Source organism: Sitophilus oryzae, unplaced genomic scaffold, assembly GCF_002938485.1.
Source record: "Sitophilus oryzae breed Bouriz unplaced genomic scaffold, Soryzae_2.0 scaffold_376_pilon_pilon, whole genome shotgun sequence".
Lineage (NCBI taxonomy): Eukaryota > Metazoa > Arthropoda > Insecta > Coleoptera > Curculionidae > Sitophilus > Sitophilus oryzae.
Window position 1 is genome coordinate 435,303 of NW_022146947.1, and position 16,636 is coordinate 451,938.

General features: G+C 30.9%; 2 protein-coding genes across 5 annotated transcripts; both read left to right on the forward strand.

The window, feature by feature from the left end:
- The first annotated feature begins 5,659 nt into the window (after nt 1–5,659).
- LOC115885177 (RNA-binding protein 7) lies at nt 5,660–6,627 on the forward strand. The gene is made up of 2 exons (XM_030903992.1): nt 5,660–6,084; nt 6,154–6,627. Exons 1-2 carry the CDS (start codon nt 5,768–5,770, stop codon nt 6,524–6,526), a joined length of 690 nt encoding a protein of 229 aa, XP_030759852.1. The 5' UTR covers nt 5,660–5,767; the 3' UTR covers nt 6,527–6,627.
- Nucleotides 6,628–7,088: 461 nt separating this feature from the next.
- On the forward strand, nt 7,089–16,342 carry LOC115885163 (putative leucine-rich repeat-containing protein DDB_G0290503). 4 transcript variants are annotated; one of them, XM_030903966.1, is made up of 14 exons: nt 7,089–7,189; nt 7,251–7,446; nt 7,501–7,786; nt 7,838–8,182; nt 8,242–8,599; nt 8,818–8,944; nt 8,995–9,228; nt 9,281–9,502; nt 9,561–9,764; nt 12,312–12,538; nt 12,598–12,829; nt 14,368–14,553; nt 15,770–15,859; nt 15,917–16,342. In XM_030903966.1, exons 2-14 carry the CDS (start codon nt 7,330–7,332, stop codon nt 15,998–16,000), a joined length of 2,712 nt encoding a protein of 903 aa, XP_030759826.1. In that variant the 5' UTR covers nt 7,089–7,189; nt 7,251–7,329; the 3' UTR covers nt 16,001–16,342. The 4 variants fall into 4 exon arrangements, with proteins under 4 accessions (XP_030759826.1, XP_030759827.1, XP_030759825.1 ...); XM_030903967.1 differs by having other exon boundaries at nt 7,100–7,446; nt 15,770–15,863; XM_030903965.1 differs by having other exon boundaries at nt 7,100–7,446.
- The last annotated feature ends 294 nt before the right edge of the window (nt 16,343–16,636 follow it).

The window sequence follows — 16,636 nt, forward strand, 5'->3', positions numbered from 1 at the left end:
GTTTTATACATACCTATATACAGAGTGACCCAGGCCTCCAAAAAAGCTTTTTACCTATTACGTTTTTTGTGTGCGATTTTTATTTCAATTTTACAGGGTGATTCAAACCGCAATACATATGCTTAATACAGTTTGTGAAGATTGGGACATTTAACTAAAATTTGATTGTCTGTTGAAGCTACCTTTAAAAGTAATCGATTTGTAAACAAATGTAATATATATTATTATGCGACAGAAATCCTATACTATAGCACACAGATTTGATACTTTTAATGATAAATGCCTTCTATTGAGAGACTAAAAGGTAATTGCCTCGTTTCAGAGCCATCATAATACAAGAAGACCGAAAGTCAAATCTTGTCTTATATTTTCAAAAAAACACAATTTTCTCATTACATATTGATTTTAGGTATAGGAAGTTATTAATAATACAGGATTAAACAACTATTACACAGTACTTCACAGGAAGCTATCGATTGCGAACTAACTAAATCGTTACTAATTACTAATTTTGAAAAGTTCTTTTTAAGATCAAAAAAGGTAAAACTAAAACCTAAATTATCATTTGAGATTAAACGGGAAATAAAAAATAATGTTGCCTATTCTAAACAAGAATTTTTATAAGATCTCTAATTAAATTTGAACGAAAAGAATATTTCTGTTTGCTGTAGGTAATTTTCTCAGGGAAAATACGTAAATGAAAATGACTTTTTAAGTCAAAAAAAGTCAAAAGGACAAGTTATTCTAAAAAGAACTGTCCTTTAAACAAAAAAGGACAGGTGGCAACCCTGGGTATTATTTCTGGAATGTAAATTTAATGGCAAATCTACAACTCTAGTTTGAAAATATGTTCCGGCTACCTATGTTTACAAAAATGTTTAAAATGTGCTGTACCATTGCCTCAATATTCTGAAAAAAAAAATGAAAGAAAAGTCACCAACCACAAACCTAATATAGAACTGTTTCGGAAGCCTGAGTCACCCTGTAAATATTCAAAAGTAACTGAAAGTTTATATAGAAGTAACTGAAAGTTTAAATTTAAAATCGACGTTGGAGCGATTTTCGAAAACTAACGTTTCAACATAAGTATATGTGGGATATTAAATATATTATTATATTAGACCTTATAACGAAACTCATCTGACGAAAAAGTGTTAATGTAGTATATTAATAAGGAGTAAAAATTTTACTAATTACTTTAGTTTTACTTTACTAATTAAATTCGTTCCAAAAAACGATGCGCCACTGGCCATTAGTACAATCCAAATGCGCCTAGTTGCCGGAGTCGGAAATTTTAGACTTCTCTGTCTCTTCTGTCCTTGTTTGACACATTGGAATGTTTGATACACTACCAACGAGTATTTATGAATGAGATGTTCGGTCTATCTTTATAATGTCTTTGGTTTGACCTGAGTAACTACAAATATTCTGGTACGACCCCAAAGAAAAGCCCATGAACTTTAAAAAAAAAGTTTAGTGCCGCAGGTTTTTGACTGTGTCTGGAAGCCATTACAATGTTGCCACCTCTTAGAGGTTATCTACATGCCTTTTTTATTAAAGTGTTTACAAATTTAAAGTAATTTTAATTTTGTACACAATGAATTACGAAAAAAAATTAATTATATCAGTAGCAGTATTATTCAGCTTTGGACCTTAAGCTGAACATCGATGAAACTAAACTCATTTGCACTCCCAATACAAAGCGGAGAAGAACTATTGGAATATCTAGCGGAATTTATTAACCTCGGCAGTTTGATTTCGGAAAAGGCCAATATCGACACTGAAATTCAGCTTGATTATTAAATCCAGCTTAAGATGGACTGGTCACTAGTGGTCACGCAGCAGTGTTTACAAAAAATAAATATTTTATTTTGTAGATTTTCTTACAGTGGCGAAATACCCATAGGACTTTTTTGGAGGGATGAATCCGCCACAGAGAGGTATAGACATTTTTTACAAACAAAACTAGTTGTAAGTTGTAACTCCGCTTGGTGGAAATCCCCCTTAAAAGACGTTATTTTATAATGGACATTGCTCAAGCATTCGTCTCATTTGCCAGCCAATAAAAATTACTTTATCTCGTCGATTGTACAACTCGAATTAATAAAACCATTAAAAACATGTTAATCCAAAGCAGAAATCCTTGCTGCTCGCGACGAAAAAGGAAATAGTACGCGTGGGCCAGCGAATTTGTTAATGAACGAACCAGCAGCCGGAGTAGCACCACCACGTTGCACAAAGGAGAATAGAAAAATATCGCTCATTGATATTACTGCGCCTAGGCATTTCATTAACAAATAAGTGTTTACAATATGGCCGGCCTTGGGTATTACATACTAAAGCGACGTGGGCCGGTGATCCGTTCAATTCATAAAGTCGAAAGTTGTTCAATGGATTGCCTGTCTATTCGTTGTAAAGCCCAGTCTACACTTGGCGTTTTACTTTCCGTTTTGTCGCTCAGTTAAAACGGAAGATCGTCTATAAAACTGAAGGCAGGTCTTCTATAGAAGGACTTCCGTCTTCTCTTAGTTCGTCTAGACATATTACTTACTATTACTGCCATACTCGTTGACGAGTATTTGACAGAAGATCGTTACTCAAGGTTTTTTCTTCCATGAGCTTTCGATATTCCCCCGATATTCCGGACATTCAAAAATTTCATTATATATGGTGGGCTCTTTACGCCTTTCCTTATTGTTAATAGAGTTTACAATTCTTCTCCATTGCGTTCTATTGTGCGCTGCTTCTTCCCACTGATTCTGCATGCTTATCCATTGGCGTAACTACAGGGATGACAGGGGGTGCCGCTCCCCCTAGGTACTGCTGGGACCCCCCAGAGAAATCCTGAACTATGACTCTTGGCTACGTATTAATTTTTATTTGCTTGTGATGTAGTAAAAATGACGTTTTCTGTTTTGTTTAGTTAATATTATTTTGTTGTGTTCAAAAAATGTGTTAATTTTTATTTTATTAGAAAATTTGTAGGTATTTAAGAAATCTACGGGAACACGGTTTGATAACCTAGACCGGTGTCAACGGAGCCAAGAATTGCCGCGTCCTTTTCTAATTCGAAGTTCAATAAAACACAAGTTTACTTAATTAGGATGAGTTGGCATAGAGGCCACTAGCTTTTAATTTTAACAGCCGGGTGGTCGGAGTTCAAAGATCTTAATAAAAGGGCGCCACGAGATTATACTCTATGAACTCGGCATAAAAGATGTTACTATTAAGTAGACTTCAACACTAACCTCGAACTGTTGAGTGCAGCTACCATGAACTTCAAATCTTACTATAATTATTTGAACTTAAGTGACTCTAACTTAACTATGAGACTAGACTGTAAATAATACTACTAAAAATGATTAAGCAATTTATTAAAATATTCAAAAGCTAATATATCAAGAAATTAAATTGAAGATAAATGAAAATAAATGTAAGTGAAATGACATTTAAATCAGTAAGAACTAAAAGTATGACGTCATAATCCCCCTTACTTAAAACCAAGTACATTATCCTGGGTGGACTACAAATATCAAACTAAATCTAACTAATTTCTAAACGATCTTACTCTACAGTGTAATGTCTTGAAACTTGAAACTATTCGGAAGTTCCTCCGTGTACAGCTATGGGATGGCTACAGCAGGGTACAGCAGCTCGGTGTACTGTCACTGGAGCCTTCAGCAAATGTACAGATACAGGTGTTTCAAATGGTGAACGTAAAAAACCCTCAACGAGGGTTTATGATGTCCAACGGGTACATCTACACGGGCAACAGGATGGGATTCTGGACTGTTCTGTGCTCTACGGTCTGGATCGGTCTTCTTGCTCTACAATTACGAACAACCAAATAAGATTTAAGAAAGATAACACTCAACTAATCTTTCTACACCACGTGGGCGTGGAAAAGTCGAAAACCAGTCAACAATACGAATAAAAAAAACCTCAACAGGTCCCACGTAACTAAGTTTAAATGGTCCTAAAATAAATCAGCTAAGTCCCAGATCGGTTGGGTGCCAAAAATTATAAAACAAATCAGCCCCAAAACGTTAAATCAGCCCTAAATATTAAATCAGCCCTAAAACGTTGGGCGCCAAGAATTCTAAGTCTATGAAATTTATTGATAGAGAAATTCATGTAAACGTTTTATTCAAAAAATGTGTTTTTTAAATTATTTTTCATTTTTAAAAAACAAAAGCCTTAGGTCCCCCCCTCCGGGCTCAACCCCAGGCCCCCCCACCCGGCCCACCCCAGGATGAATTGCTATAGTTACGTTAATGTGCTTATCCCTTTTAAGTTTTCGTGGAAAATATCCTTGTACGTTTTATATATACAGGGACGTTTGCGATATACAGGGTGTCCCATTTTGATTGAAATCATACAGTATCTCTGTTATTAGTGAAGATAGAAGAATGCAGTTTGCACAACCCTGTACCCTGTACCACTTTTTTGTCAAACAAAAGATGCTGTAAACAAAATTTTTATAGCCCTCTTCGTTTCTGAGCTACAGGGTATTTTTGAAAATTTTGCAATTTGGGACACCCCCCAGTATCTTTGTTACTGTAAAAGGTATCGAGAAGGTGAAATGCTTACGGTTTTATTTTTATTGGGATTTAATACTATAAAATTACTAATACTAATGAAATTACTTTTTTAGTCTATGTTATAGGCTAAAAAAGTAATTTTTAAGGTTTGCATCCTTTCAAATTATGCAGTGTTTCATCATATTCTTTCGTTGTTTGCTAGAGACGCTTGTTGGTGGTGCAGACTAGAAATGTATAAACGCCCACATTTTAAGCTAGAATCAAACCAAAAAATATTGTCTTCCAGGAGATGCATGATAGTTGTCCGTCATTTTATAAATTCACAGAAAAATTGTATTTTCTATTATTTTTTGGATGTCATCTCTCGAAATCTTTCCTTCCAGTGGGCAGATTTTACTGTAATATCATGAATTTCAACATCTGTGATAGAAGATTTTATAAACTTTATAAACTAAATTAAAATGAACTTTCAATCTACTAAATCAATATGAAATTATATTTTAAACAAATGTAAAAGCATTAACACAATTTCATTGATTGTATCTCATCTATTGCACGTATATATCATTATAACTGATGAAAGTAGGTCTTTATAGATAACAATAATACACATTTTCTATAATTTCTAGATTGTACACTGGTTCTACCTTATGGCTAAATACACATTTAATTATCAAAGCGTTAAAGGTCAATAATTATTTCTTCGTATATTTATCTACTCTCTATTCACCGTGTAATGTAAAATAACAACTTCTAATCAATCCACTTCACAAACCGAAGAAATCGTTAATAATCAATAAGCAATTGCCCGTTGGCATTCATGCACCTGTCCAAATAAATGACCTGAAAACTATATTTACCGAATTTTCCACGGTGTTGTAATTGATACTTTTAAATTTGAACGGAATTATTGAATTTACCATAAAAATAATTGTATAAATGTACATCCAAATATAAAAATTATAGATTTATTTTATTTACTTTCAAAATTCGTTTAGATTCGTACATATTTCGCCATCTATATGTTTACATTTAAACTCTGGTCTGTTTATACAAAAACGATTATAGTTCTCTTTTTTCTATGCCCTATGCAACTCTAAATACTTTGTTTATACGTCAAAACTGTCAAAAGTAAAATATGTCATCCAAACAAAATCAAAATTTTACATTATTTTATTTACAAAAATACTTTTAAAACGATTTCATATTTCTAAAAATTAGCGAATATGGATGAATCGAGAACAGTTTTTTGTGGAAATTTGGCACCAGAAGTAACCGAGGATCTTTTATATGAATTGTTTCTTCAGGTAGGTCCCCTGGAAAAAGTGAGGATTCCCACTGATCGAGATGGTAGAATGTCCAGTTTTGGTTTTGTTACTTTTAAACACGAAGTCTCGGTTCTTTATGCCGTAAATCTGTTAAATGGTATCCAGCTGTGTCAAAGGAATTTAACAGTGAAACCTAGAGCTGGACCAAATACACCTGTGCAAAGAAGTATTTCGTATCCCATGTCACATCAAAATCAAATGGACAATCACGACAGGTAGAGTTTTGATAAGCGAACTTAATATATAAATTTCAGATTCTTATAAGTATATAAATTTTATTTTAGAGAGTTACCATTTCACCAACAAAGTCTTAGTTATGATAATCTTCTAAACATGAGTCCAATGATGAATGTAAGTCACAATTACCACCAAACAAATTACAGAAACCAAAATAATAGACAAAATGATAACAATCTTGATGATAGCTTTTCTCCTCACCATGGAAATAATAGACATAAGCCACATTATAATGTAGAGAATCACTCGCGTGGTAATGATAGGAGGAATTTTAACCGGAGAAATGATTATGATAGAGAAAGAGATCATGATAAAGATTTAAGAAATGATTATTCCAAAAGAAATAATAACCGAAGAAACCATAACAAAAGATCAAATTTTGATAGGTATAATCCTAGAAGAAACAACAAAAATTATTAAAATAATTCAAATTTTAATATGAACACATATTTTTAGATGTAACTGCATTATCATAATGCAAAATGTGAAATAAATGTAATTTTATCAATGTATTTACAATATCTACAATGTTTTACATAAGTTTTTTAACATATCTTTACTATATTAAAGATAAAAAAAGTACAAAGTTAGTATTAGACAAGGTTCGTAAACTAAATAGACCTTGAATAGTGAAATAACAATTAAATTAGTTTTAAAAAGTTGTAGTTTGCTATTTCTGAATTTGTATTAACAATTTAATTGATAATTTCAATTAAATTTTAACGGCTGTTTTCTGTGAACCCTATTAAATATCCCACAAACCTAAATAAATTTGTGAAAATTTTTATTTTCTAATAACTAATATTTTAAATTTTCTTACACAAGATCATAGTCATATATAAATCATAATCGTATATGATCAAAAATTTGAATCGCCACAGATTCAGAGGTAATATAATCACAGCACACAATCCATTTTGCTCTGTTATAAATTCTTTGTGTTCAGTGGTTAAAAGAATATGACATTTGACGTTTTTTCTGTTTACATTTCTGTCGAAGTTTGTTTATATCCCAATTAAAAGTTTTTTCGATATTTTTTATTCATGCAAATTGCTTTAAATAGTGCACAATGGCATTTTCGAAGTACTTTTAATATTATTTTCAAGTAATAGAGTTGAATTAATTTGAGTTATTAAATTTTGAGGTCGTAATTTAAGCAATTTCTGTGATGAAGACTGATATAATTTACAAGTTATTAGAAACTACATTTAAAGATAATTATTATGTGTAGTGATACTGACGATACGGACGACTTGCTATTGATACCTCCGGATTTCTTTTTAGTTCATTCAGAACCAGAACCTCCTTATTATAGTATTGTAGACAATCTAATCAGACAAGTAAGTTATTTTTATTAAGAAAAGCACATACAAATAACAAATACATATATGCAGGTATCTAATTTACAAAATCGCATTGAAACGATTGAGACAACTTCAGATGTAAGTCTTTGTGGAAGTTATATAGATAACTCAATGGATATCAGAGACAATATTAACTCAACTAGACCAAGCACACGGCAACATTTCCTGAGTCAAGAAGATTTGTATCAGCCAAACAGTACACAGAGTACTCCTCAAAAAGCACGTGAAAAAATTAAACTAAATTCCTTACCAAATAGTCCTAATGTTAATTTGAGACAAAGATACTCAGTTAAGTTTAAATCACCACAAAGAAATAGTAAGAGGTAATGTAGAAGTAATTTTTTTTATTAATATTTGTATAATACAGGTTTAAATAAAGAAGATAATCCAGAGATATTAAGTGAAATAGATACATTTATTTCAAATGTAAAAACTATTGAAAGAAATAATACTGTTAGAAATTTAGGAAATGAGTTTAATTCTATGGGGGACAAACAGTTACAGAGAAATGTATTAAATGGTGATATTAACAGAAGACCATTAAATCAGAGTGTGAATAAAGATGTTAAGGACACTGTTGATCTTATTAGGAGACAATCTGAACAAAATGTTAGACAAGAACACCTCAATAATCAACATTCTGATAATATTGCCAAAGTGACAACATGGAGATGTGGAGATGATATAAGAAGTGTTCCTGATTATGGTGCAGGTATATTATAGATCCTATTGTATTTTTTTATATTGTCTTGACTAATAAATATTTTTTAGGAGTAAGAGATACATTATATAATCAAAAGTATCCTCAGGAAAACCATGTGAAACCAACTCAGTTGAAACAAAACTTTAATTCTACATCGTCTGGTACAGATTTTACATCTTACTCTACGTTAGACAGGTCTTCAGACAGTAGTTCAGATTCCACTCAAACCACTGCCTATAATAAGTACAAAAAACAGGAAGATTTTTGTAAGAAAAGTGCAAAAGTTGATCCATTTATTGTGGATCAGGAAAGAAATGAGCTTTTGCATAGTCCTTTACATTCAAATGCTTTAAGTGTTTTGAGTATGCATAAGAAATTGCTGAATAACAGTAATTCTAGTCATGAGAGACATATTCCGAAGCAAAGGTATAATATATTTTTTACTTATGTAATTTTAGATGTAATAACTGTAATAAATAATGTACATATTGGTATGGTTTCTGTCTAAATAATTGGAGTTTGATTATAAAATTCATTTTTTATTAAAATATTCAGGGAATAGTAGCACACCTTTCAAAAATATTGATATAAATATACAGATTGATTTAGATATATTTTACATTAAAATGTTATCTTATTTATAGAAGCTTAAATACAGTAACTGATAGATATGGCTTACTGAGTTTAGCAGACATATGGAGCTCAACTCACATGACACAAAGTCCCAGTAAACTGACTCAAAAACTCCAAGAAGAAAAGCTAAGAAGACAAGTCAGTTTCTTTAACATTATTTTTGCAAAAATTAATAATCAACTTTTTAGCATTGCGAACAATTAATAAGTGAGTTACAAAATAAGAATTTAGAGCTGCAAGAAAAACTAGCTGTAGCAATACAGGTTGATGAGAGCAAAAACAATACGATCCAACAATTTCAGGAAGCCTTAGAAAAGGTTTCCACAAGGATGGAAAAATTAAACGAAGAAAAAAATAGTTGGGATAAGGAAATTATGAAAATGAAAAATCATCATTCTATTGAGATTGATTCTGCTAATCAGGTAAAAAAAAATAAAATCAGTATTATATATATTTTTTTCCAACAAATTTTAGAAAATACAATATTATGAAAAGGAGGCATCAAAAGCTTTAAATCTAGCCCACGCTAATCAAGAAAAATTCTCGACATTGGAACGGAAATGCTCGGATTTGCAGAAAGAATTAGAAACTATAGAAAATAAATTCAGGGATGTGCAGGACAATTACAAAAAAGAATTTGATAAAAACAAAGTTCTGTCTGATATAATCAGTCAAAAGGAACTTGACCTGAAAGAAGTATTTGCTTTATTTTTTTCTTTTTGAACAAAACGTGTTCATATATTTTTTTTTTCAGAATAAGACTGTTTTAGTTAATGCTAGGGAAGAGATTGCTCAGAGTAGGAAAGCTGTAGAAATATGTCAGACTGAATTCACTTTGCTGAAAGATGAATGTGGCAAATTAGAGACTGAATTGAAAGCCAGCAAAAATCTTATTGCAGACCTAACTGATCAGAAAAAGAAAATGTCTATTGATATTCAAAGTTACAAGTCTAATGAGGTGAATTATTTTTTTAACCTTAAATTACATATTTTTAAGTGTCTGAAAAAGTTCTTTTTAAATATGGGAGCATTAGTAACATATGTTTTAAAAATATATGTCATAATCTACACTGAGTGAGCATATAAATTAATATACTGGGTATTTTTTTCCAATTTTGTCATAAGAAATCAAAGTTTATCTCATGATATACATACAATAGTTCAAATGTACCGATAAAAAATCCAAACATGTAACCATATCAAGTTTTCTGCCTGGATTTTCACTTCAATGTTTTTTATAAGACATACAGGGAATAGTAGCGCACATTTTAAAAATATTTTCATAGGTATAATATACAGATTGATCCAAATATATTTTTACATTATTTTTTAATGGAATAATAAAAAAAAATAATAAAAATATACTTTGTCAAGAAATTCTAAAGTTTTCGTCTCCTATTATGAAGAGACAATGTTGATTAATGCACTGAGGAATTTATTTTGCAGCTTTATTTCATAATAAATCCAGGTAGTTCAAATGTACTAATAACAAAATCCTAAAATGTTCCATATCAGCTTCTCTATCTGAGATTTTTTAGCCAAATCTTTTTATAAAACACAAAAGGAATAGTAGCGCACATTTGAACATATTTTTATAGGTATACAGAGTGATCCAAATATGTTTTTATATTATTTTTTTAATGGAATACTCTACTTTGACAGGAAATTCTAAAGTTTTCGTCTCCTATTATGACGAAACAATGTTGATTAATGCACTGAGGAATGTATTTTGCAGCTTTATTACATAATAAATCCAGGTAGTTCAAATGTACCAATAACAAAATCCTAAAATGTTCCATATCAGCTTCTCTATCTGAGATTTTTGAGGCAGTCTTTTTATAAAATACAAAAGGAATAGTAGCGCACATTTACACATATTTTTATAGGTATACAGAGTGATCCAAATATGTTTTTATATTATTTTTTAATGGAATGCTCTACTTTGTCAGGAAATTCTAAAGTTTTCGTCTCCTGTTATGAAGAGACGATGTTGATTAATACACTGAGGAATTTATTTTGCAGCTTTATTTCATAATAAATCAAGGTAGTTCAAATGTACCAATAACAAAATCCAAAAATCAGCTTCTCTATCTGAGATTTTTTAGCCAAATCTTTTTATTAAATACACAAGGAACAGTAGCGCACATTTAAAAATATTTTCATATGTATACAGAGTGATCCAAATATATTTTTGCATTATTTTTTTCATGGAATTATTTATGCTGTGTCACGAAATTCTGAAGTTTTCGTCTCCTTTATGAACAGACAATGTTGATTAATGCACTGAGAATATATTTTACAGCTTTATTTAACATACAAAATCAAGGTAGTTCAAATGTACCAATAACAAATCCAAAAATGTTCTATATCAGCTTTATATCTGAGATTTTTAAGACAATCTTTTTATAAAATACACAAGGAATAGTAGCGCACATTTAAAAATATTTTCATAGGTATACAGAGTGATCTAAATATATTTTTGTATTATTTTTTTCTTAGAATTCTCTATGCTTTGTCAGGAAATTCTAAAGTGTTCGTCTTCTATTATGACGAGACAATGTTGATTAATGTACTGAGGAATGTATTTTCCAGCTTTATTTCATAATAAATCAAGGTAGTTCAAATGTACCAATAACAAATTTCAAAAATGTTCTATATCAACTTCTTTATCTGAGATTTTTTAGCCAAATCTTTTTATAAAATATACAAGGAACAGTAGCGCACATTTTAAAAATATTTTCATAGGTATACAGACCGATCCAAATATACACAATACACACTGACATTAAAAGTTTAGTTTTTTTTAATAGAATGTTCTATACTTGATTTATCAGGAAATTGTAAAGAGTGTTATGTGGGACAATATAGGTTAAAGCAACAGATAATTTATTTTTGGGTTTTTTGTCTATTTCTCTCCATAAATCAAAGTAGTTCTAATGTACCAACAACAAAAACGAAAACATCAGTTTTTCTGTTCAATATCTTTTGATTGACTCAAATCTTTTTCATAAAATACTCGGAGAATAGTAGTGCACATTTGAATATTTTCAGACATATGTACAGGGTGATTCAAATATACAGGGTGAGTTTTAAAAGTGCAAATATTTTCAGGGCTGGTAGATCTCGATAAACGAATCATATGTTCTATTTGCCGTTTTTCAAATAAATCTAAAATAACCGGGATATTTTACTTTGAAAATTTCCAGAAATGATTTTTTGCTAAAATTTTGAGGACCACTGGATCTTTTCTGGATTTTCTGCTAAATTTAATCTACTACCTACAATATGTTGCCACATTCTCAACAAATTATATTTTTTAATTAAAAAATATAATTACAACCAAACAAAAAATTTCCAAATTTTTTTTTCGCCAAAAAACTTCATAATCGTGTTTCTTTCTGGGGTCGAAATATACTATCCCTAAAAATATTTGCATTTATTTAAGACTCATCCTGTATACTTACACCTGCATACTTTCTTCATATTATCTTCTTATACTTTGTAGAAAACTCTAAAAGAAGCTTTGGAACAGTCTCAATCAAAATTGGAAAGTACAAAATTAGAGTTGAGGAACTTTTATCAAGGCCAGTTAGAACTTATCGTAGAGAACAAACGAAAAGAGATGCAGGGCCAGCTAGATCAAGAAAGACAGAAAAATTTGGATGAAATAAAAAGAAAAGAATTATCAATGGCCAAAACAGCGGCCAATCATATTAAGGAAATTTCTGAGAAGTACTTATTTTTTATATTTTATTTATTTACAATATGATTTATAAATTAATTTCTTGTAGATGTTCTCTAGAAATAAAACTCCTTGAACAAAAGCAGCAAGAAGAAATAAGACTGTATGAGATACAAGCGTCCCAATATAAAAAAGAGATTGAAAACCTTCAGACGAAGTTAGCAAATTTGCCAGAGAAAAGGGCTCAGATTGCTAAGCAACTGCAGAAAGTAATGGAGAGTCATTGGGATGAAGCCCTAAAGATGATAGGGAGCAGCCCTTCATCATTTAATGATAATCAGGTATGTAGTATTATTATTTATTTTCAGAACCTCGCAATTAGTGGAATAAATTAGTGGTTTCAATTACACTTTATACTTTTTAGTTTACGATCATTCACAATGTTTAAAAAACACAATTAAAATTAATAGGATGTCCTGGCAACAGCTTGCGTTAGTCAGTTGTATCCATAGAGAAAGCCTAATATTTAGCTTATAAAACAATCATCTTTTGATTTCTAACCACAATTTCTCTTGACGGAAGATAATCAAAGGCCAAAATGACATTTCTCGCAAATTTTGAAGTATAATTAGTGGAAAAGTTTAAAGTTTGATAACTTTTTCTACTAATTGAAAATGTCTACCACTAATTTTGACGTTCTGAACGCTTGCATTGAAATTAAAAGAACAAATTTCTACGCTAATTGAAACCACTAATTTATTTCACTAATTGCGAGGTTCAGAATGAAGCTTTAGGCAGAATTAGGGATGGGTAAATTTCATTTTTCACCTTATGTTGAAATTTCATAATGAAATTTTCACTGAAAGATTGAAATTTTGGAAATTTCAGTGAAAATTTCAAAATTTCAATTTTTTAGTGAAAATTTCATAAATTTACTGAAATATTGGCAATTAAATATTTCACCTTGGAAATTTCACTGAAATTTCATGAAAATTATGAAATTTTGAAAAAAAAATCATATAAATGAGGTGGTGAATATAATTGGCGTATGGTGAAACACGTCATTATTTTTAGCTGTTCCCGAGTTGTAATGGTCCCTTTTAGTTGTAATTTAATGGATCTCGGCGTTTTTATACAATTTTTTACATGTTTTTCTAAACGAGTTGCATTTGTAATGAATTTCATTACAAAATATGCAATTAACTTTTTTGGTATTATTTTGATCACTAGAGAAAAAATATGTCCAAATACTATTTTTGAGCTTAACCATTATTTCTTTAAAAATTGCAATCAACACAGAACACAGGTCACAGGTAAACAGGCCTCAGAATAAACTTTATGAAATCTGAAACAAAAAAAATGCACAAAAATAACAAATCTAATAATACATCAACATTTTCAACGAAAATCATAACCTCTATCTACTGCGGTTTTCATTTGTCAAGATCAAGTGCCGGTCTTCTACAGACGCGCAACCAAATCCAGCAAATCAACGATCGATACCTACGTCGATACGGTAACATACGAACACGATAAAGGAGTTCGCGAGGTTTATGAAAATTACACTTGAAATTTCACCTGTGAGTTGAAATTTCACGATACATTCCTGAAAATTTCACCTCTGTGCTGAAAAATTCGAATTGAAACTTTCACTTGATATTTCAATGAAATTTCACTCTTTTAAAATAGTGAAAATTTCACATTGGAAAAGTTGCCGACATGAAAATTTCATTTGAAATTTTCAAGTGGCACAACCCTAGGCAGAATGAAACATAGTAGCATTAGAAATGAGTCGATGATAATTTCTGACAGGTTGACCCTTATATAGCAAATTTGTTTTTTGGTACACTTATTCTACAAACCATCCAATATTTTTCAGGTCGCCAACACCTTGCATAATGTATCCAAGAAACCAGCAGAACCGTATAACAGAAGCTCAGATCCTGAACGCTATCATCAAATGAGACCAGAACATTTTGAAAGCGTTTCAGATTATGAGGAAACCCCAGTCTCAAGCAGAGGCGTTAAGAATTCGGAAAGCGAAATACAAAAATATATTAATATGGTAAGTCTGTAATTCATTATGATTTTTAGGTGCTTGAAAAGTTGATCTTTTTTAATATCTTTTTTTTTGGTTGTTTTTTTTACCCTTGGCCATTGTATTATATACTCATGGTATATAATATAATAAGGGTATTACTTTTATTTTCTTTATTGTCCGAGCAAAAAAAAAACCATACACTTAATGTCCAATTCATCAAAAACTTTCTTATTAGATATATTTTCCAACAATTTGTGAATTCAAATAAAAATGTCTTTGTTTTTCAAGCCAACAAAATTTTCTTTGCCTGTAGGACACCAGTAGTTTCATGTGTCTGATAAACAAGATTCCAACAACCCTCTTCAAGATATACACACTCTATTTAGTATTTTTAAACCTTGTATAACTGTCACAATAAATAATTAAAATTATATTTTCTTTTAATTTGAGTTTCGTTCGGCTCTGATTTTACTCGTACCCCAATAGTACGAGAGCTAACAACGTCGGAAAAATAAGTATTTTAAGACATCTGGCTCTTTGATATAGCTTTTACTATGCTCTCTAGAACAGCATGCGGCCCGTCTGGCTGCCGGTAAACGTTGCGTTCCCTACTGCGCATTGAAAGAAGATCCTATATTTTTATTAGTCCTTTAAATTCTGGTATTGAATATTAATCGAACATGTCTCCATAGCGCAGTGCGTAGAGTTTCCGACCACGAACCGATGATTCAGAGTTCGAATCCGGGTCAGGGCAAAGACTTTTTTATTTTATTTTCGTTTATATTCTGATAGTAAAGAGCCAGACGTTTTAAAATACTTTCTCGAAAACGTTGCTAGCTTTTAGACTACAAGGTTCATATTTTTTTTATTAAAGGAAATGGTTTATATAAAACCACTTGTATATGAGGGTAGTCTGAAGAGTTTCCGACCTAACCACCAAGCAAATTTTGTTGCATTTTCATGCACTAAAATTTGCGCAATTTTTGAACGGCCCAGTCATTTTCGATGGTTTAACAGTATTAAGTGGTTAAAAATATTTGTTTTTGAAAGACAATACTCCTATGCACCATCATTTACTACCTTGATAGTTTGTTCACAAGGAGATTAATGTAGAAAAAAATACATTTCCAAAAAAATGTTTTGTATCAAGAGGTTATTTTGGAAACTTTTCATACTGTCCTTGTATTAGTCCATGTTGCAACGAGACATATGTCTCAACGGTAATAAATTTCACTTTCAGTTGTTAAATAGACCACCAGGACAGCCTACGGAAGAACCACCGCAAGAGCCGAGCGGTTCTCACCATAATAGAGCAACTTGGCATCACGGTGTAAGTATGTGTTAATTTATTATTTCTTGCTCACGTATACTAATTTCAAATATTTAGGACCAGGAAAACCAAAGTAAATGGGATCAAATGCCTGCAACGTATTCCAAAGAGAAACCAAGTGGAAAGCCACCTTGGAAATGAAGTGTGTTCATTTTTTTGTTCAATTTTTGTGATCTAAGAGTATTTTTTATATTATGTTTATAGCGATATAGTGTTAATTAATTTCAGTTCTAAGCAATAAGATATTCAAAATGGCCAGTTACTTAAAATATAATAAAGAAAAAAGAATCTCTTTTAATTTTGACATGTCCAAGTCATTAAAATAATATTATTTTGTCTTCTTAACGTTCAGTGCTGCCTATAGCAAATCCAAAAAATGTATTTCAGATAATTACAATTTGTTTTGATGTCCGCGCCTTTATTGAACATCCTGTACAGGGTCCGGCAATAGTGCATCGGGCATCTGTAGCTCCTAGAATAAAAAAACTTTGTGAATTTTGTTTAAGTGCAAACTTAAAGTATGTACTAGGATGTGTTTCACGAAAATATTTTAACTTCTATAGGGTGGCTCAAAGAAGTGTGAGTGGATCGGGATGATTTTTTTAAATGGAACCCCCTGTATATTATTGCATTTTTGGCTTCTTTTCAGATCTCTTTACATAATCCTAAAACATGAGTAAATATATTTCGATAATTTCAGAGATATTAAAAATAAATAAATAAAAATTATACATATATTTTTCAGCCTTTTTAAAAAAAATATTAAAAATACAAGAA